This window comes from Trichechus manatus, unplaced genomic scaffold (assembly GCF_000243295.1).
Source record: "Trichechus manatus latirostris isolate Lorelei unplaced genomic scaffold, TriManLat1.0 scaffold00209, whole genome shotgun sequence".
Classification (NCBI taxonomy): domain Eukaryota; kingdom Metazoa; phylum Chordata; class Mammalia; order Sirenia; family Trichechidae; genus Trichechus; species Trichechus manatus.
Window position 1 is genome coordinate 405,456 of NW_004444145.1, and position 26,107 is coordinate 431,562.

The 26,107-nt window shown below is 53.4% G+C and overlaps 2 protein-coding genes across 3 annotated transcripts in view; one reads left to right on the forward strand and one right to left on the reverse strand.

Annotated features, from left to right (window-relative positions):
- Positions 1-3,500, forward strand: part of SPMIP11 (sperm microtubule inner protein 11) — a 30,914-nt gene extending 27,414 nt beyond the window's left edge. The window contains exons 3-4 of the mRNA XM_004388269.1: positions 2,723-2,867; positions 3,311-3,500. Of these exons, the coding sequence (XP_004388326.1) occupies positions 2,723-2,867; positions 3,311-3,359 (194 nt within the window). The 3' untranslated portion in view covers positions 3,360-3,500. The remainder of the gene's footprint in view (positions 1-2,722; positions 2,868-3,310) is intronic.
- Positions 3,501-3,862: 362 nt separating this feature from the next.
- ADCY6 (adenylate cyclase 6) lies at positions 3,863-25,823 on the reverse strand. Of its 2 annotated transcripts, XM_023742351.1 has the most exons (22): positions 25,636-25,823; positions 19,547-20,408; positions 15,782-15,931; positions 15,295-15,416; positions 15,090-15,201; positions 14,826-14,953; positions 14,100-14,258; positions 13,874-14,015; positions 13,606-13,734; positions 13,314-13,339; positions 12,943-13,090; positions 12,593-12,690; positions 12,328-12,415; positions 12,040-12,156; positions 11,610-11,768; positions 11,137-11,315; positions 10,231-10,266; positions 10,020-10,149; positions 9,427-9,690; positions 8,005-8,209; positions 6,593-6,717; positions 3,863-6,369 (listed from the first exon to the last, which is right to left on the reverse strand). In XM_023742351.1, the coding sequence occupies exons 2-22, from the start codon at positions 20,402-20,404 to the stop codon at positions 6,244-6,246; spliced, it is 3,501 nt and encodes a 1,166-aa protein (XP_023598119.1). In that variant the 5' UTR covers positions 20,405-20,408; positions 25,636-25,823; the 3' UTR covers positions 3,863-6,243. The 2 variants fall into 2 exon arrangements, with proteins under 2 accessions (XP_023598119.1, XP_004388327.1); XM_004388270.2 differs by lacking the exon at positions 25,636-25,823 and having other exon boundaries at positions 4,004-6,369; positions 19,547-20,423.
- Between the last annotated feature and the right edge of the window lie 284 nt (positions 25,824-26,107).

Consider the following 26,107-nt stretch of genomic DNA (forward strand, 5'->3'; position numbering starts at 1 on the left):
TACTTGGCTGCTGTTGGGTGGAGTGTTCGGTATATGTCTATGAGATCAAGTTGGTTGATTGTAGCATTTAGCTCTTCCGTGTCTTTGTTGAGCTTTCTGGATGTTCTGTCCTTCACCGAAAGTGGTGTTGAAGACTCCTACTACTATTGTGGAGCTGTCTCTCTCTCTTTTCAGTGCTGTTGGAGTTTATGTATTTTGGAGCTCTGTCATTGGATGCATAAATATTTATTATAGTTATGTCCTCCCGGTGTAGTGACCCTTTAATCATTATATAGTGTCCTTCCCTATCCTTTGTGGTGGATTTTACTTTAAATTCTACTTTGTCAGAGATTAATATTGCCACTCCTGCTCTTTTTTGAGTGTTGCTTGCTTGATATATATTTTTTCCATCCTTTGAGGTTTGTTTTGTTTGTGTCTTTAAGTTTATGGTGTGTCTCTTGTATCTGCCTCTTTTTAGATGTCTCACCTTAGGTGAATCACTTATTCTTATTTAACCAGCTTCCTCATTTGTAAAAGTAAAAAAAAAAAAAAGAGAGAGAGAGAGAGAGAAATGCCTGCTCTACAGTCTCACAGGATTGCTGTGAGGATCACATCAAAAATGAGATAATTTAGGAAAGTACTTTGTGAACTATCATTTGCTATTTCTGTGAGGAATGGTAAACCAAGCACTAGCTTCTCAATTTGACTGAACTAAGTTTAAACTCCACCTATAGCCCAGCTAGCTGTGTGACCTTGGGAACGTTGTTTTTAACCACTTAACCTCTCTGAACCATCTGAAATGGGAATAATAGTCTAGCATTGTGTGAAAGTCGGAGAAAATATACATTTAAGAAAGCATCTAGGACAAACTACTGATACAGGCATCAGCTTGGCTGAATATCCGAGAATTATGCTGTGTGAAAAAAGCCAATCCAAAAAAGGTCGCATACTGTATAATTCCATTTATATAACATTTTTTAAATTACAAAATTATAGAAATGGAGAACAGATTGTTGATTGCCAAGGTGGGGCCAGGATGGGTGGAGGAGGTGAGTGTGGCTATAACAGGACAAGGTGAGGGTCCTGTGCTGATGGAACTGTTCCATATCAATGTGTCAGTAGCTGGGCTGTGATATTGTACTATAGTTTTACAAGGTATTACCCTTGGGGAGAAATGGGTAAAGGGTACACAGGATCTCTCTAGATTATTTCTTTGAACTGCATGTGAATATATAATTATATGAAAAGTTTAATTAAAAAAATATTTTCAGAAATTTTTAAAAGGCATGTGCGTGAAGATGGTTATCTAATAGCAAATTTTTTAAAACCTTATCGTTAGGAAAACAGCTAAGTCAAAAATATAACATCTGCTCAATGGAATCCACCACTTGTCAGTTTGTTGTACTGTGGTGGCTTGCGTATTGCTGTGTTGCTGGAAGCTATGCCATCAGTATTTCAAATGCCAGCAGGGTCACCCAGGGTGGACAGGTTTCAGCAGAGCTTCCAGACTAAGACAGACTGGTAAGAAGGACTTGGTGGTCTACTTCTAAAAAATTTGGCCAGTGAAAAACTTACGAATAGCTGCGGAATATTGTCTGATATAGTGCCGAAAGATGAACACCTTGAGGGCTAACGTGCACCTGACTCAAGCCACGGTATTTTCATTTGCATCATATGCATTTGATGCCTTTGAATTATGGTGTTCATGAAGAATACTGAATATACCATGGACGGAATAAACAAATCTGTCTTGGAAGAAGGACAGCCGGAATGCTCCTTAGAAGGACAGATGGCAATACTTTGTCTTCCATACTTTGAACACATTATCAGAAGGGACTAGTCCCTGGAGAACGACATCATGCTTAGTAAAGTAGAGGGTCAGCGAAAAAGAGGAAGACTCTCAACGAGATGGACTGACACAGTGGCTGCAACGATAGGCTCAAACATAGCCCCAATAAAGAGGATGGCGCAGGACCGGGCAGTGTTTCATTCTGTTGTACACAGGGTTGCTGTGGGTTGGAAATGACTCGATGGCACCTAACGACAACAACTCAGTGGAATATTAGGATTTTTTTTTTTTTTAAATAATGGTTATAGAGACTATATAGCAAGCCAGAATATTAGGCTGTAATTCTAAGTGAAAAAAATATGTATAAATTTTAGACACTGGTATAATTAGATTAATCCAAATAAATAGTAAAAATATTTTTTAAAGCATCTAGGTAAGTCTGATATTATTTTAAAATTTAAAAATCATCTAATACATCATCTAGAACATGAGAGGCACTTGACAAATGCTATCCATTAGCAGTAGACAAATGTGAGCTGGTATCATTGTTGAGTTTCGAACAACCTGGAATGTGCAAAGGCAGGCATTATTTCAGAGAGGAGGGAAGGGACAGAGGAAGAGTAAGCCCCCAGCCAAAAAAAAAAAGAAAAAGAATGAACCAGTGAATGCCATTTTGCACATTTCGCAACTGGGTTTACCACTTGTTTTTCCACCATCTTAGCACTTGGGAAAAGCTGTCTTGTAGCAGTAGGAAGAACCAAGGCTGATTCATCTGATCTTGAAGGGTGTGAGATGAATCCGAAAGTGAAGCAGCGGGTGGCGACCACATTCCCAGGACCTCGCAGCACCTGGTCAGGCCCAGTTACTAGCCTGGGTTTGTGCTGCTCTGTGGCAGTAAAGGGTGCAGAGAACTAGAAGGAATTCAGTAACCTGCCCATTCTCTAATCCATTCAGTCCCCAATCAGGTCTTCAGAGTTCCTTTGACTGATGCCCAGAACTTCAGCTTCTGGCGGTCCCATGATCCAGGAGTGCGCCCAGAGGAAACCATGCCATGGATCCAGAACCCCCACCACTGTCTCATTAAAAGCCCAATGACCAGGTTAGGCTGGGAAGGGTTGGAATGGGAAGACCAACGGAAGTACCACCTCCCCTCACTTAATCCTTAGAGATGGTTTCATCTCTGCTCAGAGTTAGGTAACAGAAGGAGAGGTTCGGGCATTACCAGGAAAAGCTGGCACCAGAATCTAGGCTGTAGTGGCTCTCAGGAGTTAAAGACTTGTCTGTCTTTGTGTGTTCCCTGTGTGTAAGACTTCTGAGCAGACACAAGTGTCTACAGCATCCTGTGAGAGCCTGGGTTTGTTACCTTCTCTTCATGACTGCCTCCCCACCCTCTCCAACCACCATCCATTGGCAGTCGCCCTACTTCCCCATCACCACCCCTGCCCACCTGCCTCATGGCCAGTCTTGGGGGCTATGTTGGGGGACCCTCCCCCAACTCCAGCCTCGCCTGGCTGAATCTGATACCTTCTCTCTCCTTTCCAGGTTTATGGATCACTCTATTCTCAATGACAGACTCTTCAGTCTGTATTAAGCAGGATATGTTTGCAGAAGGACAAGATGGACTGTGGAGGCAGTAGTATAAAGAGGGGGAAAGAGGGAGAGGGTACTCTGGTCCAAATGGCTGACTAAAGAGAGGAGGGGATCCAGAAAGCACAGTAAACAGATTCGACTAGAAGTCACTTGTGTGTACTAGAAGGTATGTGTAGGGGAGTATTCTGTGAGAGCAGGTATGAGAGTTTCCTATAGGAGCCAGACCTTGGTGTAAGAGGTTTGGGAGGAGCTGGGCACTGGAAAGACCACCCCAGAGGGGTCCTGACCTCATGCATAGCAGGGGGTCCTCACAAGGCTGAAGGGCCTAGAGTAGCCATGCTCCCTGAAGACACTGCAACTTCACCTTGGCAGGAGAGAGCCAGAGGGAGCCCTCTGACGACCGACAAGAAAGGCCCACAGAGCCCTGGGGCTGGAGGCTACCTCCTCCACCAGGCTCTACCACTTCTACCCAACCTGGGGCCCAGAACAGCTGCGGAGAACAGAGAATTTTACAAAGAGTTTGATTTTATTGATATTTAAATATATTAAATATTTCACTGAAATACATGGTACACCACCCTCCCCCCTCCCACAGTGGTTACATTATAAAACCAAAGCCCATGGGCCTCCCATCCCCTAACTCCCACCTACTGGTGAGGAAGAGGGCAATGGTAGCCCAGGAGAAGGGCATGGCTGGCACTGTGGTGCGGGGAGCCAGGGTGTGGACAGGCCCCTCCCACCTGGCAAGAAGCAAAGACAAGTCACCCAAGGCTGAGGTCTTCCCACTCTAGTCTACTTACTCCCATCATGACGCCAAGCAGTCCCTTCCTATCCAGGGATATGGCTAGGGGAAGGAGAGTTGATTTTCTGTCTGGACCAACTCGTTTTTTCCCCTCCTCCTGCCTTGACTAATGAAGTGCCTGGTGCCCCACTGATTGATGCAGGAAGACTCCCCAAGGCAGGCATTACCGAACCAGAAACCAGGCCTCTGCAGGGAGCTGGAGTCAGAAGGGGCATGAGGAAGGGCAAGAGAATCACCAGACCCTTCCATTCCCCAAACCCAGCAACTCTGGGGACCCTCTCTCCTCTGCCTCTCTAGTCACCTCCAAAACAAAGCAATCTCCAAGCAAAAATTAGGCTAATGCCTCTGGCTTAAATAGGTTCAGACAGAGAAACCAAGGCACCAACTTAATTCAGGCCAGAGCCAAGGAGGTTTTGGGGAAAGGGGTAAAAGGAAGGCAAGGATAGGAAGGGAATCTAGAATCCACCCTCCTAGCCCTTCCACCAGCCCTTGCAGGCTTCACTTGGGGGGCCGGGGACATACTAGACTCAGGCTGAAGGCTGAGGAAGGCAAAGTTCAAGATTCCTCTGCCCATCCTCTAGTACCAATATCTGGGTCCTCAGAGGTATCCCATGCTACCTCAGTCCCAAATCCTACCATATCCCCAGACACAAGCTGGGGAACCCAGGAAATTCTGGAGCCCCTGCCCACCAAACCCCAGGCAGTTCAAGTGCATGGAGTGCTGGGGCTGAAGCAGGCGCTTGGGTTCCTGCCCCAGACGGGGAGACAGTCATGCTGCACATGTGGCCCCCAAACGGCACTTAGGGATTTGGCACAAAAAGGACTCCTCTCCCCAGAACCACCCTCCTTTTGCTACCACACCCCGTCCCACTCCTGTGCAACCTGGGCATGTCTCTCCATCCCTGGAAATAGGAAGCCCTGTCTTATTCCCGAAAGACAGAGGCCCACAAGAGAGAGGCAACCAGGTGGATGGCTGAGGAGCAGGAGCACAAGGACACATACAGACCTGGAAAACAGATACGCACACAAAGACCAACATGCACGCACAGATACACAAACACACAGGCCCTCCCCAGAGCCAGACTGGGGAGGACAGGTTTGGGATCAGGGTCATCTTGCTCCATGCCCTGACCCTTTTCTATTTGGCAATGGAAGGGACAGAGATGCTGTGTGCCCCCGTGCCAGCAGACAGCAAGTTGCTGGGGCAGAGTGCCCTGATCCTGACTGTGCCAGGCCCACCAGAGCTGGCACCACCCCTCTCCCCAGCCAGCCTGCTCTCTTTGGCACCTGCAGGTGAACTTCCAGCTCCTGATCTTCTGACAACCCCACACATGCCCTGGCTCTCCAGCCAGGTATTTTCACAGTACCAATGAGACCAGACGCCCCATTCCCTGGAGCTGTGTAGGAACTGGGGCTAAATCAGAGCTGTCCGAAGTCCCTTTGTTCCCCTTTGGGGACAGATCATGGGATGAGGATTTGGCAAATGGAAACATTCCTCTGAAATATGGGCAGAGCTGGGTCCCCGAGAACATCTCCCTCCTCTGCCCGTGCCTAGGAACTAGGAAGGAGACCTGGCTGGGGCGGGGTGCCCAGGACCGGTGCTGGGGTCGCAGGCTTAGCAAAGGCAAGCATGGAATAGGCACTCTGCATGCCTGCCCTAGACTTTGTACAAAATATTCCCAGAAAAAAGAGGGAAAGGAAGGGCCCAGCCCTGAGCCTCTTGCCCAGATAGACAGGGAGGGGCAGGCATGGCAAACTGCCATTTTAATCAATCTCTCCGAGAGGAGGGCTCCTCCTGCCTCTACTTCCACCTGCTCCTCTGGACCCAAAAACTGGAAGAAACGAGAGGGGACAGCCCTGCCCCAATTAAAAAAGAAAGTCACTTGCATAATCCTCTTGGTATCCCCTCGTTCACCAGGCTGAGGGCAGATGAGCGTGGTATGAGCACAGCTGGCTGGGGTTTTCCCTTCCGTGGTTGGCAGGGTCGGAAGGTCCAGGGCCCCCGCCACAGCTGCACCAGCAAGCACAAAGCCTGCTCAATGCCCACCTTGGTCCCTTCTGCTGAATTTGCAGCTGGGCCCTGCTAACTGCTCGGGCCCCCATTGAGGAAGTAGGTGGTCATCTCCCCCTTGCCCTTCACCTTGACCACCCCTCGACACTCCAGCTGGTAGCCCTTGGAGGCTAAAACCTGGTACAGGTCCGCAGTCACCTGGGGGGGTGGGAGGGGAGCCCGTTTAGCCTGGATTCCTTCCTGCTGTGTTTGCAGGGGCCCAGGACTTATCTAGTCATGTGAGCTCCCCTCCCCCAATCCTACCTCTCCAGCCACACAACACTGCCACCCTGCCCCTGCCTGCCCTAGCTGACCGAAAAGAAGGCCCTGTGGACACCCTCTGGACCTGTACCTCTCCCAGCCTCACCCATATCCCCCTCACCTGGATTCGATCAGGGACCCCTGTGCTGTCCATACGGCTAGAGACATTCACTGTGTTCCCCCAGATGTCATACTGTGGCTTCCGAGCCCCAATGACGCCTGCCACAACTGGGCCCATGTTCAATCCTGAGGTAGGAAGAGTAACAAGAAGGTGAGACTGGTGGACACTTCAGAGTTAGCCCAGGGAGTCATCACACCTCCTGGCACCTTGAGAAGGACCCAGAGGAGAAAGCAGAAAAGAGCCAGTCTCCTAGTTGTTACGAATGGAAGATCTGGGTACATCGGCTGAGGAGCTCCTGAGTCAAGACAGCTATTCCATATAGTGACTAATCTACTGGATGTTCGCCCTGTGCCAGCCACATTATTTCATCCTCACAACAGTCCTACAAGGGAAATACTATCATCCCCACTTTACAGATGGCTGTTGTTGTTAGTTGCCATCGAGTCACTTCCAACTCATGGCGACCCCATGCTCCATAGGGTTTTCAAGGCTGTGATCAGAAACAGATCACCAGGCCTGTCTCCTAAGGCACCTCTGGGTGCAATCTTTGGCCAACCTTTCAGCTAGTAGTTGAGTGCTTAACTATTCGTGCCACCCAGGGACTTAGAGATGAATAGCTGGATATAATGTAACGGAAGCTTAGGGAAATTAGGTGACTTGCTGAATTAGCCAGTAAGTAGAGTGGCCAAAATTCAAACCCAGACTGTTTGACTCCAGAACCCATGCTATTATTAACTATTCCAGTAGTTACTGTTATTAATATTCTTAATTTATTAATATTGTTATTTACTATCCTCCAGTTCATCGGAAAGGAAGTACTTCTTATCAGACTGGCTGTAGATAAGTGCACAGGTCCTGGAGTTTCGATAAACCTGGTTTCCAATCTCAGCTCAGACACTGACTAGCTGATTTTGGGTGAGTTACTTGACTCTCCCTGACAGTCAGTCTCTGTATCTGTTGTTGTTGTGTGCCGTCGAGTCGATTCCAACTCACAGCAACCCCATAGGACAGGGCAGAATTGCCCCATAGGGCTTCTTAGGCTGCAATCTTTACAGGAGCGGAGCTCCAGGTCTTTCCTCCCGCAGAGGTCCTGGTGGGTTCAAACTGCCAACCTTTTGGTTACAGGCAAGCACTTAACCATTGCGCCACCAGGGCTCCTTTTTTAATCTGTAAAAGGGGATATTAAGAATGTGAGGATTCAAATGTGCTCAAAAGTGTCTAGGACAGTGCCTAGCACATAGTAGGCCCTCAATAAATGATCTCTGTTCTTACTATCAGACTCGGTTTGATACAGGAGGCCTGAGGGAGGAAACCCCAAAGGCACCTGATGGAGAATCCCATCCCTAGCTGCTCCCTCAGCTCCACCCAGAAATGGTCCTGGGAAAGCCTGGCAGACAGCCAGGCCCTCTCACCAATCTTCATCTGGAAATTGTTGAAGGAGTGCTCGTTGATGTGCTTCATCTGCTCCATGAGCCGCATGGCATAGTCGGCGAGGGCAGTGATGTGGGAGCGGCCCACCTGATCGTAGGTGCTGGCATTCAGCCCGGAGGCAGCCATGTAGGTGCTGCCAATCGTCTTGATCTTCTCCAGCTGCCGGAACCGCTCCTCACTGATGATCTGGACAGCACAGGGGGGTCTGGCTGTAAAGGTTAGAGGCCAAACCCAGCCCTGCCCCAACACTCATTCCCCACGCCTCAGCCCCTCCCCTCTCCCCCACCTCAAAAAACACCCCTCTTTATAGTGACTGAGTCCCCTTCCAGCTGCAACTCTAAGTGTAGGACTGAGGAGCCAGGAAAACAGGTCTCCTTCACCAGGCAGCTATCAGAAACCCAGGTCAGGACTTGGGCACAGAGCTTTAGATCAAATTCATAGCTCCCTCATAGAACCCAGAATCTCAGAAAGGATATTACCCGTTGCCATCCAGTTGATTCCAACTCATGGCGACCCCATGTGTTACAGAGTAAAACTACTCCATAGAGTTTTCTTGGCTGCAATTTCTACAGACTGGAGTACCTGGGTGCTGCAAATGGTTAAGTGCTCGATGCTAGCTGAAAGGTTGGCAGTTTAAACCCATTCAGTGGCGCCTCTGCAGACAGGCGATCTGTTTCTGAAGGTCACAGCCCTGAAAACCCTCTGGAGCAGTTCTACTCTGCACACGTGGGGTTGCCATGAGTCGGAATCAACTCGACAGCAACTAACAACAACAACGTTTACAGAAGCAGATCCGGGCCTTTCTTTCACAGCACCACTGTGTGGGTTTGAAGCATCAACGTTTAAGTTAGAAATTGAACGCAAACCGTCTGCACCACCCAGGAGGGATATCAGGCATCTATTACTCCAACCCTCACTTGCTGGGAACCTGAGTCCCAGAGTGAGGAAGTGACTTCCCTCCAGAACAGCGAATGGCCCATTCCTGACCTCGATATCCAGGATTCAGCTCCCCATTTGCTTCCATTTTCTCTATTCAGGGCCATCTTGCTTGGCCCCATGGGCTCTGTCCACAGACTACGCCTTCTCTGATGACATCCACCTAGCACCTATGCTGCCCCCACAGGCCCTAATATCCTTTCCTCCCCTACAGTGGTGACCCTGCCCCAACAAGGATGACCCCCTTGCTGCCTCTGTAAAATGCAGGCAGGGACTTCCCTGTCCCTGCCTCCACTGTACCTACCCTTACTCCTGCCCCCCTCACATCCCTGGGTCTCATCCAATCTTCCTTCCTCCTTCCATTGCCAGCCACTCCCTCCAATCCTGGCCTTCTATCCAAAGTTTTCCCCACTCCTTCAGCCTCTAAATCCCCCCACTCCCACTTGTCCAGGCAACTAGACAAGTACCTCATCAAAGTCTGCAATGATCTCGTTGAGCAGCCGCAGGCACTCGACGCCCTCGTTGTTTGCCTCCAGCTCCACATAGAACTCAGAGAAGTTGGCAATAGAGGCAAACATGACAGCCACACACTCACACGACTGATAGTAGAGTTCATCATTCCGGCGCTCACGGGCCAGAAAGTGGGCGGCCACGTCCTTGGGCAAGATGTTGTGCAGCAGTCGCCGGTTGTAGGCCTGGAGCTCTTCCATCTCCTCCTTCTCCCCTGTTGCCTGTGGACACCACACCCATTACCTATTGCCCAGTACTCATAAGGGGTAGGTGCAGTGGCCAAGGCCTGCAGGTGGGCATCAGAGGGAATCACATGGAGGAAGGAAGGCACAGACACAGATAAGGCCTAAAGGACAGGCAGGGGAGTGAAGCAGGCGGGTACAGGACAGGGCAGGGGACCTGGGATGGGCATAGAGAAGAGGCAGGCATGGAGCCAGGGTGGGCTTGGGGCAGCCTGACCCTTGGCCAGCTAGCAAGAGATGCATTTCTGGTATGGCCCAGGCTCCACCCCCAGGACCTTCCTCGCTCCCCCAAGGTCCCACTCCATCACCTGCAGTTTCCAGAGGAAGTCCAGGCGGGCAGTCGACTCCACCTGCTGGGCATGCAGATAGAGTGCCAGGGCAAACACCAGCAGAATCACAGGGGTCATATACTTGAGTGCCACCCTTCCTGGAGCCGGGCTGAAGGTAAGCAGAGGCATGCTCAGTGTTTGAAGGAGGCATGTGACAGCCCCATCCTTGCTGCCCCAGAGCCTCACTCACCAATCTAGCCCATCAAAGGTCTCGTTGGAAGAAGCCCTGGCAGGAAGACACAAGAGACAAAGTCATCAGTGTTTCCTGGGTCACTGGTTGGCGAATGGTGGGGGAAGAGACAAGAGACTGCATTTACTGAGGACGTGTCATAAGGGAGGCACTGGGCCAGGACTTATATTAACTCATTAAGAGCAAAGGTTAAGAGAAGGTTCCACTCCTGACTCCTCTACTTACAAGCTATGTGACCTGGGTCAAGTTGCCTAACTCTCCTAAGGCTGTTTCCTCATCAGTAAAACAGGAATCAGATCTAAATGTGTGTAAAAAGCTTAACCCAATGCCTTGCACATGCCTACTGAAGTGCCTTTGATAAATGTCAGTTACTACACTCTTTACAACTACCCTGTAAAGGGGTGGTATTGCCATTTTACAGATGAGGAAACTGAGGCTCAGAGAGGTTACCTCACCTGTCCAAGGTCACACAGCTAATGTGAGCCTGAGCAGGAATTCAAACCTGGGAGACTTCAGAGGCCTTTTCTACCACGCCAAGCACACATCAAAGGGGTGGGGTTTTGAAGAAAAAGCCCATGTGCTGTCCCAGGCAAAGACCTCAAGCAGGAGTCAAGAGTTTTGGTTCCTACCCAGGGTTCTGCCATCAATCAGCTGTGTGACTTACAGGTGGTTAAGACAGTGGATATGAAAGTACCATGCAAATGTGAGAGGGAATTTTTTTTCAATTCTAGTCTAAAGATACAGGAATTTCCCAGGACTGGGGCTTCCTTGGGGACACTGTTTGGGGTGATGTGAGGGTGAGCAGTGGCATGCCAAGGGCATGGGGCCTGGGCACCAGAAAGGCTCACAGTGACCCAGCAGGTCAGGGAGGCCCTGGGGGATTAAAGGGGATGAGAACAGACTCACAAGCCATGAACGCCAAGCAGTAGGTCATAGTTGTCAAAGATGGTGGCTGGGGGACCCAACAGAAGCAGCACCAAATAGATGAGCCCCAGGACAAGGATCATGGCCAACTTCCCAATGCTGCTGATGTGTAGGAAGACAGAGCTGGCCAAGAGACTCAGCAGCATGTTCCCAACGAAGTACTGGGGGGCGATGGCAGAGGCAGCGTTGGGTGAAGGCCAAGGCCAGGGTGCCCCATGCAGGGGGAGCCCTGCACTTCCCTGCCTGGCCTAACCTCTGCTCCATGACCCTCAAACCTGAATTTCCTTCGCCCTCCATGCCCAGTCCCTACACTACCCAGGCTCCCTGGCTGCTCCTGGAGTTGGGGACTCTGGTGAGTTCCTGAGTCCCCAGTGCCCATCACCAGGCCTGGCACAGAGGGGTCATTAACTGGTACTGGTCAGGACCTCCCCCCTGCCTGAGCACTGCTCGGACACCTCGGGGAAGCTGCAGGTGGGTGCGGTGCCCTCACACAGGGGAGCATCCAGGCCCAGAGAGTAATTGAGCTGCTGCAGGTGGCAGGCAGTGATGTCGGCGGGTGTTAAATTCAGCATCCGGGCTGCACAGGTCCGGATGGGGGTGTGGTTACAGGTGAACTGCAAAAGTGGGAGACGCATATCAGGGTTTCCAAGGAGGAGAAGTGTCACAAGGGCCACGCCCAGGTGCCTTATCCCCCAGGGACCAAGGTTCTCACTCAGGTATCAAAAGAGACAGGGACAGCAAGGAGGAGGGACAACTGATCCTACCCCTTCCTTCAGGATAGTGGGCTCTCTGAGAGCGGGAAATGTGTCTTATTCTGTACCCTCCAGTGCCCAGAGCAGTGCTTGGCACAGAATAGAGGTGGGAGAATTCCCATTGGACCTTTACCATGTTGGAGATAGCAGAGGTGAAGACAAGCAGGACCGAAAAGATGCCAACCGCAGTGCTGTGTGCCCGTGAGCGGACGATGTTGCGGGATAGACGTTGCAGGGCCTTAGGGAACAGCTGGCGGCAGGCAAGAGACGGAGGGTTGGAGGAGTGCCAGCCAATGGGGAAGGCTAACAGGGATGGGCCCAACTGGAGAGGCATGGCCTTCTCTTTCCTCTCCCCATATGACCCCTCCCTGTCGCTCACCCAGCTTGCCCACCCCCGCAGCCCCTGAAGTCTCCTACATACTGAACCACAGGAGTATACAGCACAGATCAGCACAGTGATCAGCAACAGCAGGAAGGTACTGGCATAGATCCCGAGCATCAGGGTTGAGCTGGTGCAGAACAGGGCCAGGAAAAATGTTACTCTGGAAGACTGGGCATCCCTGTCTCACCCCCAGGATAGGCAGGGGTGCAGGCCCAGGGACTGTGGGCTTGTGTGGGTATTTGGAAAAATTCTGGGAAGTAATGGAGGGGCAGGAAAGCAGAGAGAGGAGGAATAGGGCTCTCACTGTGGGAAGACGAGGAGCTGGATGAAGCAGATGAAGCAGAAGACCAACAGGGCACAGGCGACATAGGCTCCAAAGCGGGGGTCCACCTTCCGCGAGTACTGAAGGAGAGGAGGCTGAGCTGGGGGCTGGGTTGTCCCTGGGGGAGGCAGGGACGGCAAGGGGCAGTGCACTGCCAGGGGCCTCAAGGGGGAGGAGAAGCAGTTGGCCCGATTAATATGGATCCTACTGTGCCCTGTGGTTCCCTTGCCATTCCCCAAAACCCTCTCCTGCTCCATCACCTGTGCTCAAATTTCCCTGCCTGGACCTACCCCCCACCAGCCCTTGTCCTTCTGCCCTTGTATCCCCCAAACCTTCTTCTCAAGGTCCTCTCTCTGGAAGGTGAGCAAGAACCGGCGCACATGGTCCTTGCGGAGCTGGTCGATGCTGCGTGCGTCAATGGCACGGCCCAGGAACTCGTCCACCTCATCCTCGGGGTTCAAGGCATCTTGAGCACCCCGGCTGAGGGCAGGGGAAATGTTTCCACCAGATGCAGGAGCATTTCCCATGAGTGGGGAAGGACACAGGCAGCACCCAAGGAAGGGAGTGTGAGCCAGGCTTGTGGCACCTGCCTCCCAGACAACACGTCCAGGGCCAGGGAAAGAGGATCTTAGCTCCCCACAGCCCTGTCCCAGGGCCCAAGCACCTTCTTCCCTTCCCTTTCCCCTCCTCAAAATCCACTTACTTGTCTTTGCTGGAATCATCAATGCCCTGGAAAAAGGGACAGAGTGTGCGAGATGAGAGGCAGACCACCACCTTCTATGACCCCTCCCCACACTGTGCTGAGGGTTTTCCCACCATATATTCTGGGGGACTTGGGACCCCTAGGATGAAAGCATCCCTCCTGTCCCCAACACTGTAATCACCATCCATGGAGATGGCAGCCTCAACAAGGAAGGCAGAAGAGGGGAGGGGACGTAGAGTGTTGAGGGAGACAAGGAAGTGAGGCCCTGGGTCCCAGTGCTGCGGGCCCTCACCATCTGGCGGAAAGCCTTGGAGTCCTTGGTTCGGGAAAAGGTACGGTCAGGCACCCAGCGTGGCATCAGCCCCTCCATGGAGTTGGCTCGTGTCCGCTGCAGCTTGGCCAACATGGCCTTCTCCTCTTTCTGTGCAGGCAGCACGGGTACAGGCTCAGAAGAGGGGCCCAGACAAGGCCTCTGCCTGCTCCTCCCTACCATTTCTCCTTCTCCCTGCCACCCTCCCCCAGCCCCTGCCTCCCTCCCCCAGTCCCACCCTGGCCCTGACCCGCTTCTGGCTGGCACCCAGGATGAGGAAGGTCTCAATGTGCTGCTCCTTGAGGTACGCGTTGCGTTCCCCACCTCGGCCCAGCTCCACCTCGTAGTCCCCGTTCAGGTACTCCAGTGTGGCCCGAGTGATGTGGATGCGGCTGTGTGGGGTCAGAAGGGTGAGACCTTGGCTCTCCCACCTAGCTCCCATCCCCCACTGCCAGGACCCCTCCACTCCCACTCACCCGGCCCGGCCCCCTGCCTCCATGTGGTTGGCCAGGGTCACGTCATTGGACCACACATCAAATTGCCATTTCCGCAGGCCAAGGACACCGCAGTGCACACGCCCACTGTGGATGCCCACGCGCATGTTCACGTTCACACCTGTCACTTCACGCACCAGCCTAGGAGGACGTGGCTCTGGCTCAGCTCCTGGCATAGCCTGCCCCACTCCCACCCCACAGCCCAGCCCCTAACTCCCCCTGGAGCCAAACCAGAAAGGACAGACCCAGGTGCAGGGGGCAGGAGCTCAGCCTTGGTTGGACATGTGCAGAAGGCTGCATGGAGCTCAAGGACAAATGTCTGAGAGCTGTGTTTGCCAGCAGGGGCCCAGCAGCATCTCATGGAACTAAGCTGGAGAGGTGTCACTGTTCTCACTTCAGCCTTCCCCAGCTGGCATTCTCTCCAGCCCGGATCCTCCCCGATCCCCCATACTCAAGTGGCTGGGGTCTAAGGGTGCACATCAGTCCCTGCACAGGCTGGAGAGGAGTAGTGACCTGTGAATGTCCCCACGGAGGAGGCTGACTATATGTGGATGGTGAGAGGGGGAAAGGGCCACTCCCCTCCCTGGTGATGGATCTCAAAGACAGAGGAGGAGCCATGACCGAGGGGAAATTCTGAGGACACATCAAAGGGGAGGAGGGGTGGGACACCTACAGTTCCAGGAAGCCTGGGAGTGGGGTGCTGCTTACGAGATGGCCTCGATCATGTCCATCCCCATCTCTACACAGCAGTGGGCATGGTCTGCCCGGGCCTCTGGCAGCCCTGACACACAGTAGTAGCAGTCCCCTAAAATCTTGATCCTTAGGCAGTGATTTTCCTGAAGGGGACAAGAGTTGGAGGAAAGAGTCACCTCTATTTTTGCCCCTACAGCCTGCCTAGCCCACCATCCTCAATGCACACTCTGTCTGCCCCCGCACCACAGGCTGCTCTGCCCCCAGTCCCAGCACCCTCACCGCGGCCAGCTTGTCGAAGCGTGCGAAGAGCTCGTTCAGGGTCATGACCAGCTCCTGTGCAGTGCACTGGGAGGCCAGGCTGGTGAAGCCTTCGATGTCCGCAAACAGGATGCTGGGGATGACGGCGGAGGATGGAGGGGCCATGTACCCCTCAAAGACTCCCACACTCCACACCCTTCCTGGCCTCCTCCTACCCCCACCCTACCTGACGTTGTCATGCTTCTGGATATAGATCTTGTGGAACATCATGTCTTCTTTTTTTGTGTTGATGTCTTCTTTCATCTCCATGGCAACGTGCTGGGGCAACACGGACAGCAGCAGCCGCTCCTAGACCAGTGGCTCCATGAGGGCACCACTTTCCTCTTTACCTCACATCCCAACCCCTCTGGTCCCTCCACATCCTCATGGCCCTCCCAGACCTCTCTGGAGGCCTGAGCATTCCTTCTGGACTGTGGCCTGCCCCTGCCCTATGAAAACCCTCAGCAGATACACACCCCAGCTCTAACCACCTTCAACCCACCTCCCTCCACCCTCGGACTGGACAGGAGTCCCCATGTCACGGGCCTCTGTGATGCACAACCCAGGGGAACATCTACACTGTACCCCATGGATTGTACAAGGCAGTGAATCTGCTCTGAAAGTTCTTTCAGGCTGCAGTTGAGAGAGGCCCTGGTTGGGGAGAGCAGCCCCACCTGCTGCCGATTCTCATGCTGCAAGTGCAACCGGGCCTGGATGTAGCCGCGGGTCTCCTGAAAGGCCTGGCGCTGAGACACCTCAGCCGGGTAGTGTGTGCAGATGCCAATGACGTTGGTGCAGAGGAACAGCAGCATGTTGGCACCGAGCTGCAAGACGGTGACAGAGGCAGGTAGGTGACCATCCCCCCAAACCACTTGCCAGGCTCCCTGTGGAAGCTCCTTTGGGGAGGAAGCTGGGGTCCTGTGCCCTGTCTGTCCCCGAGCTGCTCCCCACCCCTGCAGTACATGGCCCCCACTCCTCACACGACTCCAGTCCCCAACCCTGACTTGAATTACTCCATGGCTAGAAATGAGATCTTTTCAAAGCTCCTGGGAGCAGAAGCACCAACTAGGGCCAGGTAGGTCAAAGGGCTCAGCCCCACAAACACCCCAAACAAAAGACAAATGCTGTTCCTTTTGCATGCGGTTCCCCTTACAGGATAATACCCAGGAGATCTGAGCTCTAATCTTCCTGTGAGTGACCCAGACAAGTGACCTCATCTCTCTGGGCCTCCATTTGCTCATCTATAACCTGAAGAGGGGGAATAAAATCTCTAAAGTCTCTCCCTACCTTGACATAATTGACAATAATAATTACCATTATTATTATTATTATCACTGTGGCTAGTTTGTTGACTGCCTACAATATTGCAGGATTCTCCGGGGGTCTTCTATACGCTAACTAATTTATTCCTTACAATTCTATGAGATGGGTAATAATACTCCATTTTAAAGGTAAGGGACCAGGCAGAGAGAAGCTAAATAACTTGCCCATGATTACACAGCTCGAAGCACCTGGCGTGGGATTTGAGTCCAGGACAGCCAGACCCCAAGGCCTGTGTCCTAACCCTACCGTCTAGTACATTCCAAGTTTCCAAGATTCCTACTCATTCTATTCACCCAGAGCTCTTAAGGCTCAGGGCTCAGGGCCCAGGCTTGGGAGTCATCAATTCTACTGACACAAAGAACCCTATCTAACCGGGGATGGAGAGTCACCATGCCAGGCCATCCCTGAGTCAGAACTCCCCCATGTCTCTTCCCACCAGGCCCCACCCCCTAGGGCCCTCATTCTAAGGCTATACAGCCCCAATCATCACCAGTAGCGCTGGCTGAAGAGCAAGTCTAAGAGAAGGTGGCTTCAGCGTTTGTGGAAACTTAGGGGTTAACCTGGCACTCTGGAGAGTTGGCTGGGGCAGGGTTCTGGTTTGAGAAGGGAGGGAAAGAGCACCAACTGGAAGCCAGGAGTTCCGGGCTCTGCCCGGAACCAGAACTTGTCCTGCAAACTTGGGCAGGTCACTTAATCCCTGGGACCTCAGTTTCCTCTTGGGTGAACTGGAGTGGTGGGTCTGGCTAAGCCCCTAGCCTCTTCCAGCTCTGATCCCTAGGATTGGCTCCCAGCATTCCTTGCCAGTTCAGCTCCCAAGCCCACCGACTGGGTCGAGCTCTCTGCTCTTCCCACCACCCCCTCCCGCCCCCACAATAGCAGGGGTGAAGAGGGGAACACACTATCTCCCTTGGGGGTTTCTAAGAATAGCCCCCAGTGGGGGAGAAGGAAAGGGGGGGCAAACCAGGCAGCTTCCCTTCCTGGCCCCAGGAGCCCAAGAGGAAAATGTGAGTCACAGTGGAGGGAAGGGGAAGGGGGACGAGAGACTGAAATAACTCTGTACACACACACACCCCTATCTGACTGTGAGAAAAAATGGATGCCACGGGATTGGAGGAGACTCCAGGCTGGTGAAACTGGGTGAAACTGCTCAGTGTCTGAAGGAGTGGGTCAGAAGGGAAGGAAAGCTCCTTTCCAGAGTGGGACTGGATCTGGGAGGGGCTTGCCCATCCAGAAATCCACAGGCCCACCTGGGTACAGGGATCGTTCAGTCGTTCTCAGCTCAGGGGAAGGGTATAGGCAGCCCTGGCCCAGGGACTGGCCCAGGGGGAGGAGGGACTTACCCACCCAACCTAAGAATGTGCCTCCTGAGACCCACTGGGTGAGGCTGCAGATGGGCACCCCTAGGGAGGCAGGCAGCTGGCACAGTCCTGCCTCTGTGGGGCAGTACCTCCCCAATCAGGCGCTGGCCCGGCTCTGGGCGCCACACCAGCTGAGAGCAGGCAAGAGACACCCACCCACACCCTGGCCGGCCCGAGAGGAAGGGGGAGTGGAGGCACCCCAGGAGGGCAGCCTACCCCAAAGCCCAGAGGGATAGCTAATCTGGAAAATGAGCTGGGGGGCTAGCAAGAGCCAAGGAACTCTGGCCCTTTACGAGGTCTGACAGTACCCTGTGGGCATGTGCTCCACAAGCAAACGGGCTATAAAGTTACTTTTAAAAAGGTACGGTCTGTTCTGGAGCACAGGCACAGCGGGGGAGGGCATAATGCCAAGGTACCCAACTTCTCACCCTGGGAGCCCCAGGCAACTTCCCCTTTGTGGTTGGGGCTAGGGTGGGCTGCAGACCACAAGCCCTGGGAAACGCTCCCTCGAACTCTGAGCAAAGCACAGGCCGGCCCCCTCTAACTCAGGGTGCAGATGGACAGCCGTGAGGTATGCTGGTTAGGGAACTGTGCCCACAGCAGCCTCCGAAGGACCAGCTGGGGAAGACACCCTAGTTTCTGCTCCCCGTACGGACCAACGGCATCTCAGCCCATGCTCCATCGCCCCTAATGAGATGGCAGGCTCCACTTCCCAGAAGCCCCCTCACTGGATACCAAACCCTACAGCGCTCCCTGGCCCCAGGTGAGAACACTGCTCTGTGGGCTTCCATGCCACTCTGGGAAAGGGTGAGTCCCTAACAGCAACATCTTGAGGTAAAAATTATTTTTTATCCCAGTTTTACAGACTGGGGAAACTATGGCTCCAAGAGGTGAGGCTAGTTGTCTAAGATCCCACAGCGAAGAATGCAACCCATTTGACAACCAAGTCAGCCTGCACCAAGCCCTTATTTCTCCCTCCACATAAGCCCCACCTCACACACCACAGGGAACCCCAAGGAAGTAGCCAGCTCGAGCACAGAACATCAAGGCAGGGCTGCCAGGTCCCTGGTGCCCAGGATGGGAAGAGAAGGATAAGATCAGACCCTCAATGCCTCTCTCTTCTACAGTCCAACCCCACTCAAACCATGCCCAGCCTCAGGAGAGAACTGACCCCAGCTCTTCCTTCCCTGTCCTCTCAGAGATGGCCTTGGTCCAGGGGAGAGACACCTCCTCCCTTGTCAACTCCATCCAAGCCTGCTCGATCCCTCTCGATCACCACCTTGAGCTGCTTTTCAGGGATGGCACCAGGGCCTCAGTCTCAGATGTCAATGCAGGGCCAGAGATGCCAAGGTCTAGACACAGCCTGCACTGTCCTCTCAGGCGTCCCTGGCCCTGGGGCTAAGCCCCACGGGCACTGCACCGCACCTCCAGCCTTATATCTCTATAGGCTGCACTAGTTCAGGGGTCTTAAGCCAAAGACTATGGCCCATGGCGACAGAGTATAGGCTTGGGTCCTGGTAGTCAAATTCCTAGGGCCCTCCCTCCCTCCAGCAGCACCCTCGGCCCCAGATCCCTAATGGAGGCCAACTCCTAACACTGGGCCTCCAGCTCTTGACCCTCCTTCCAGATATCGCTAGACATCCCAAACCCAGTCTCCACCCAAGACCCGTATCCCCATGACTCACACACCCCTCTATTACTAGACCCCTTCTCATCCCTGGTCTGCTGCTCCCCATGCCTACCTTCCTTACCACCCACCTGCTTCCAGAGGAAGGCATCTCCACGGTTAAGTTGCCAGGCCAAGATCAAATGCAGGGTGGAGAGACCCAGGCCACTGAAGACGGCTGCCCTCATGCGGATGGGGAGGAGCGTGTAGGTGATGTAGACAAAGAACACAGGGCACCAGAGGCCTACAGAGGGGCTATGAGGGGTGGCTGCCAGGGCCCCCCCAACCTGCACAGCCGCCAGGATGCCCAGCACCACATAGCTCACCACCCACATGGAGTCCTGGCGAAAGCTATGTCGGTTACACACCACCATGAGCGCTACAAAGAGGGTGGCAGCACAGGCCAGCAGGGCCACATAGGCAGGCTGAGGGCGGGCAGGCGCGGCATGGAAGGCCAGCAGCACAGCTGTGAGCAGCACCAGCACTGCCATCAGCAGTGTCAGGCTGCTCTGGTTCATCTGGAAGAAGTACCGCTGGTACAGGCGCTCCAGCTTGGCAGAGCGGAACTGCTTTGACTGGAACACCTGCGCCAGACGGCGCCAGCAGGATCGCCTGCCCCTGGGCACCACATTGGGAGCCAGCTCAGCCACCCCTACCACCACTGTCGCTTCTGTGTCCTCAAAGCCCAGGGCCACTGCCCGCAGCCCCTGCTCTGTGCTCTTGCCTGGGCCACCCCTGCGGATGAAGCCTTCATCCTGCCAGGGGCACCGAAGGGGAGCTGCAGGGGTGGGGCTGGGAGGCTCTGCATCCTGGAGGCAGCTCATATAGTGGGGGGTGCAGAAGCCACTGGTCCGTGTCCCACGGCGCGGACGCTTTTGCCCGTTGCGTTCACCCCAGGCTGTTTTCCGTTCATCCACTTTGGGGACCAGGAGGCCACTAAACCACGACATGCTGCTGGGAGGAAAGGAAGGAGATGGTATTAATATCACCATCGAGGCCACTGCCACCACCAGCAGCTATCATTAACTGAGCACTTCCTATTGCCAAGCTAAGTGCTTCATACACGTTATCCTCAAAGAACTACTCTCAGATAGATGACGTTGTCTCCAATCAACAGGTGAGGAACCTGAGACATAAGGAGGTGAAGTAACTTGTCCAAGATGAAGCAGCCGCAAAAGTGGGAGGACCAAGATTCCAACCCAGATCTGTGTGACTCCAAAGTCATTAGAAATTCACCGTTTCCCTAAAAATCACTGATTTCTGGGGGTGGGGTGGGGGTGTGTGTGTGTCACAACTCAAGCACCTGTGTCAGTGAGTGAAGCGGCCCATGTAAAGTTCAGGAGAACTGGGAAGAACTAAAGCATTCACATCCTGAGCAGTAGGGCAAACACCACGCAGCACCTGCAGGTTGTTGACACTGGCGTCCCATGGGGGTCTGGTCTTCTAATTTTTCAAGAGCTGAAAAAAATTCTAGATTTTAACATGCTACCTCCTGATTTGTAAGTGTTGGTAACTAACTCACATTTTTCTTTAGCACTTTAGGCCAATTAAGTCAGGTCCGCAGAATGAATTTAGCCTTTGAGCTTCCAGTCAGGGACCTCTGCACAAAAGGGAATCTTTCCACATCCTTCCCCATCTCACACACATACTTCACCAAGCTAAAGTCAACTTCTCCCTCAGGTCACAGCTTAAATGTCACTTCCTCAGGGAAATTTTCCCCACTCCCCTAAGCAAAACAACTTTGGTCCCGTTTTACCCTCTGTACATTTCTTCCAAAGTACCTCTCACAATTATAATCAAGTAATTCCTTGCTTAATGTGCATCTCCACCCCACGACAGTGAGCTTTGTGAAGGTAAAGGATTACATCTATTTTGTTGAGCTCTTTAATCCCTAGCACCAACTACTGTGCCTGGCTCAGTAAAACCAAAAAACCAAACCCATTGCCATTGAGTCAATTCCGACCGATGGCCACCCCATGTGTTACAGAGAACTGCTCCACAGGATTTTCTTGGCTGTAATCTTTACAGAAGCAAATCACCGGCCTTTCTTCCATAGTGTTGCTGGGTGGGTTCACCTCTATAGGACAGAATAGAACCTGCCCCATAGGGTTTCCAAGGAGCAGCTGGTGGATTCAAACTGCCGACCTTTTGGTCAGCAGCCAAACACTTAATCACTGTGCCACCAAGGCTCCTTTAGGTTAGTAGTCAAGTGTAAACCGTTTGTGCCACCCAGGGACCTTTGGCTCATAGTAGGCACTAAATAAATACATGTTAAAAGAAAAGAAAGCTCAAGGGCGTTGGTATAGAGCAGCTAATGTGAAATAATACTAATAATAATCCTATGACTCTTTATCTTTCTCACTGCACTCAGTCATATTAGCCTCTTTGCTGCTCCTCAGCACACCATGCACGTGTCAGCTGCTCCCTCTGCCTGGAATAAGAGCTGCAGGCTCGCTCCCTTACCTCTCCCAGGTCACAGCTCAAATGCCCTCTCATCAGTGAGGTTTCCCCTGACTGCCCCTGTTAAAATAGCAACCCCCTTTCCTGGGGCTCCCTATCTCTTTCTCCAGCTTATGCTCTATTCTTCCCCACAGCTCTTATCACAACTGTTATTCTATATATTTTACTTATTTGTTCGTTGTATGTCTCTCCTAACTGGAACGTCAACTGCATGAGGGCAAGAAATTTTGCCTGTTTTGCTCACTGCTGCATCTGCAACACTTAAGCCAAAACCAAACCAGCTGCTAGCAAGCTGATTCCGATTCACAGCAGCCCCATGTGTTGCAGAGTAGAACTGTGCTCCATGGGGTTCCCAAGGCTGTGTGACCTTTTGGAAGCAGATCACTAGGCCTTTTTTCTGAGGCGCCTCTGGGTGGATTCAAAACACCAACGTTACGTTAGCAGTCCAGCAATCAACCATCTGGATCACCCAGGGACTCCCTGCAACACCTAAACCCAAAAACCAAACCCACTGCCGTCGAGTTGATTCCGACAAACAGCGACCCTATAGGACAGAGTAGAACTGCCCCATAGCGTTTCCAAGGAGCAGCTGGTGGATTCGAACTGCTGACGTTTTGGTTAGCAGCTGTAGCTCTTAACCACTACGCCACCAGAGCTCCCTAGTAAGATCTAAATAAATGTTCGTTGAGTAGACGAATGGATGGATGGTTAATACTCCCATGCACTTTCTCTGTGCTTTGAACTTTTCAGGGTTCTTTCACATGCCTAACTCCATCTGATCCTTGCCAAAACCCTGTGAAGCTAATATAGGATAAATCTGACACACAACAAAACTGAGATCCATGGCAGTTTTGTATCGCTGGCCCAAGTTACAGAAATCACGGGTACCTAAACCAGTCCCAGACCTCACGTTTCCTGGTGGGCAGTGTCTCTAACTGGGGTGGGAGGACTCATGACAATACCTTCAATGGAGTCTCCCAGCTGAGGCCAGCCAGGTCAGAAGAAGGTAGGGATGAGAGCACTGTGATGCACAGATGCATATGTCGCCGCCAGGGCTGAGCTCCTCCAGGCTTGCAGGGCACCCTGAGGGGCCCCTCATGCTTAAACCTGCTGAGCTAGCAGCAATGACATTTGTACTCACTAGGGGTTGAGAGGGGAAAGGACCTCGTGCTTACCCCCAGGTGGCCACAGGACCAGACTGCTCGAGTCACACTCCAAGCAGACATCCAGGGGCCCACAAAGCAGCAGCCAGGCTGAGACCTTTCTGTACACCCTGAAACCCCCATCCCTGGGTGACCCTTAGCCAAGTTTTCTCAGCTATACCCCAAGTTCTCTTCTCCTATACCCCATAACCTAGCATGCCCTTCAACCCCTCAACATTATCATCAGCCTCCATCCTTCTCAGATACATGGAGGAACAGATCAGGAATCCAAAACGTTTGGTCGGGCTGGCATTTGGAAAAGGTCACCAAAAAAGGCCTGGCTCTTCAAAATACTTCATTAGAAGCATAAGCTTCAGAAGAAGACCAGGTTTCAAGCCTTAGCGTGATTATTTGCTAGCTGCACGATCTTGCACAAGTTACTCAACCGGCCTGAGTCATTTTCTTCATCTGTAAAATGGGGATAATGGTTGTGAGTAGCCCTGGCGGTGCAGCAGTTAAGAGCTACGGCTGCTAACCGAAAGGTCAGCAGTTCAAATCCACCAGCCGCTCCTTGGAAACCCTATGGGGCAGTTCTACTCTGTCCTATAGGGTCGCTACGAGTCCAAACAGGGCCTGTCACGTAGTATGCACTCAATAAATATTAATTCTTCTCCCCACCCTACATCATTTCCAACCGAACCTCTGCCAGTTTTCAAGAAATGGAAAGATGGGAAAGTCATGAGCAAGAATACGTGTTTCCCCAGCCAGTCAGATGCTGGTTCTATCAGTCCCTGTGTCCTTGCTGTCAGTCCCCAGAGCTGCTGGGGACAGAGCCCAGAGCGAGTTTCTCACCCCCACCCTCCCATGACATTCTGCTTCAGCATCTTCCCATTCTCGAGCGCCCTGCCTTGTCTCTACAACACCACCCCCCTCCACTGGCTCAGACCTCTGTTCTCAAAGGACCTGTTTCTGGCCATATTCCCAGCCCCCTGGAAGCACATCCTAGCATCTGGTTCATACCCTCAGAGGAAGGGGCAGACAATGTCCAGGGAAATGCATGACCCTTCTAAGAACACTCCGAACCCCAAAGGGATAGATAGCTTCAAGGCTCTGGAACTGCCCAACCCACTGCAACCATCCCATCCTGGAAACCTGCTGGGCTCCCAGCACTCCTGGCACCCCATGCCAGGCTAGAATGGCAGGGAAAAGGGGAGGGCACAGTTCAGAGTCAAAAAACCTCCCCCAGACTCCATTACCCAGGAATCCATCATTATGAACCCCAGGACTGCATCCCACCTTCCCCTTGCCCAGAAATAATGCTCCTGAACTGCTTCTGACCTCCTCCTCCCCTGGGCCCTGGTCTCTTTGCTCTCTCTCACAGATCTGCTGCTCCAGGCCCGTCTCCCACAGCTGGAGCAATGTCCCCTTCAGCCTGGCAGTCCCAGCCCAGGGCCACGCAGACCTCAAGTTCCTCCGAAACCCTGCTCCTTCAGCAGGAGGCTCAGAGTCTGGAGGAGGCCAAGGCCCAGCCCCAAGAATGGCTCTACCCAGTGCCTTTGCCCAAACCCTCTTCCTGACCACCTCCCGTTGTCCCATCCACAGGGCCCGTTTGCCCCTGCCCTCCTTGGCAAAAGGAGGCCCCAGGGGATTTAAAACGACTTCAGAAAGTTCATGGCAAAAGGCGCTGCCAAGGCGAGGCCCTTCGGTGCCAGCACCACCCACCACGCTGGGACGTGGGCCTCAACTCTGGGCCTTTCCAGATGTAGAGGAGCCTCCTCAGTGTATCTGTAGGTCCAGTGCCGCCTTTTCCTCTCTTCCCAGCCCTTGGTCTCCCTAAAGACTGCAAAGGGCTCCCACCAAAACCCTCAACTACACAGCCCTGCGCCAGGTTCCTCCAACGCACAGGGGTACTCTTGGTAAAAGGAGGACATGGAGAAAGGGTCAATCATTGCCTGATTTCACCTCTAGCTTTTCAGTCAGGGGCAGAGCCAGCTCTGAATAAAGTCTGCTCCCCCCAGCCCACCCAGCAACAGGCCCTGGGGGAGGGGGAAAGCTGACACCACCCCTTTCATTCCGAGGCTTTGGGGTAAGGGGATAGGAGGGGGGTTCCTGCAGGCAGAGGGCATCTCTCTCTCTGCCCTGGCTGCCTCCTTCTCCGCTAAGCACAATCACACTATAGCCCAAACTTGGAGGCTCACCCCCTAGCCCGGCTGCATAAACCTCAAGACAGCCCTTCCCCCAGCACATGCCTTTCCCCCTCCTCTGGGCTAGCAGGGAACTCGGAGCGGGTGGAGGAAGGGAAGCGAGTGGCAGGGAAGGAGGGTGGAGAGCCTTGAGTCCCGGACCTAGGACTCCTGGACCCCCCACTCCCCACCCCCACCTCCTCTATGACTTCCCTCTGCCAACCCCAATTGTCTCAGGCTGCCCCCAAACACTCTCGAGGCTACCCATCCCAGGCCTTGGTGCCCCCACCCACCCACCAAAAAAACTCGCGGGTACCGCGCGGGTGTCTTCCAACCCCACAGAGACCCGAGTGCCCAGCGCAGCCACTTTCCTCAGCAGTCCTCCCGCGGTCTCACCTGCCTCCCGGGGTCCGCGCCTCCCCCGGGCCCCTGCCCCGCCGCCCCCGCGGGCGCCGGCCCGCCGGCCGGCCGCCCCGCGGTCCTTCTCGATGCCCGCGCGTCCCGGCGGTCCCTCCCGCCGTCCGTCCGGCCGGCCGGCCCTCGCCCCCTCCCTTGTTGTCCAGCGCAGCCGCCCTCTACCCCGGATCCAGAAGTCCCCTCCCCGCCGGCTCCCGGACTCCCCGCCTTAAAGGCACAAGCTCCTTTTGTCTGGGCACCTCCTCCCCCTCCGCAGAAGCGGGGGCCCAGTGGTTCACTCCCCTTCCGAGGAACCGAGTAGGGGTGGAGGAGACCAAAGAATGGGACCCCTCCCTCCGCCCGCCCCCTCCTCTCCTACGGCCGCTCCCTCCCCTAGTCTTGGGAAAACAAGCGGCTACTGTTCTGGGATCAAGACCCCGGGGGAAGGGGGCCTTCCAACCCGCCCCCACTT

What these genes read in the sequence shown, in the direction of transcription:
- ADCY6 (XM_023742351.1), bottom strand. Translation starts at nt 20,404, where the DNA reads ATGTCGTGGTTTAGTGGCCTCCTGGTCCCCAAAGTGGATGAACGGAAA. An exon ending in CTGCTTGGCGTTCATGGCTT is followed by an intron (nt 10,267 to 11,136) that starts GTGAGTCTGTTC and finishes TCTTCCTGCCAG; the next exon opens with GGCTTCTTCCAACGAGACCT. An exon ending in GGGTCCCTGATCGAATCCAG is followed by an intron (nt 6,370 to 6,592) that starts GTGAGGGGGATA and finishes CCACCCCCCCAG; the next exon opens with GTGACTGCGGACCTGTACCA.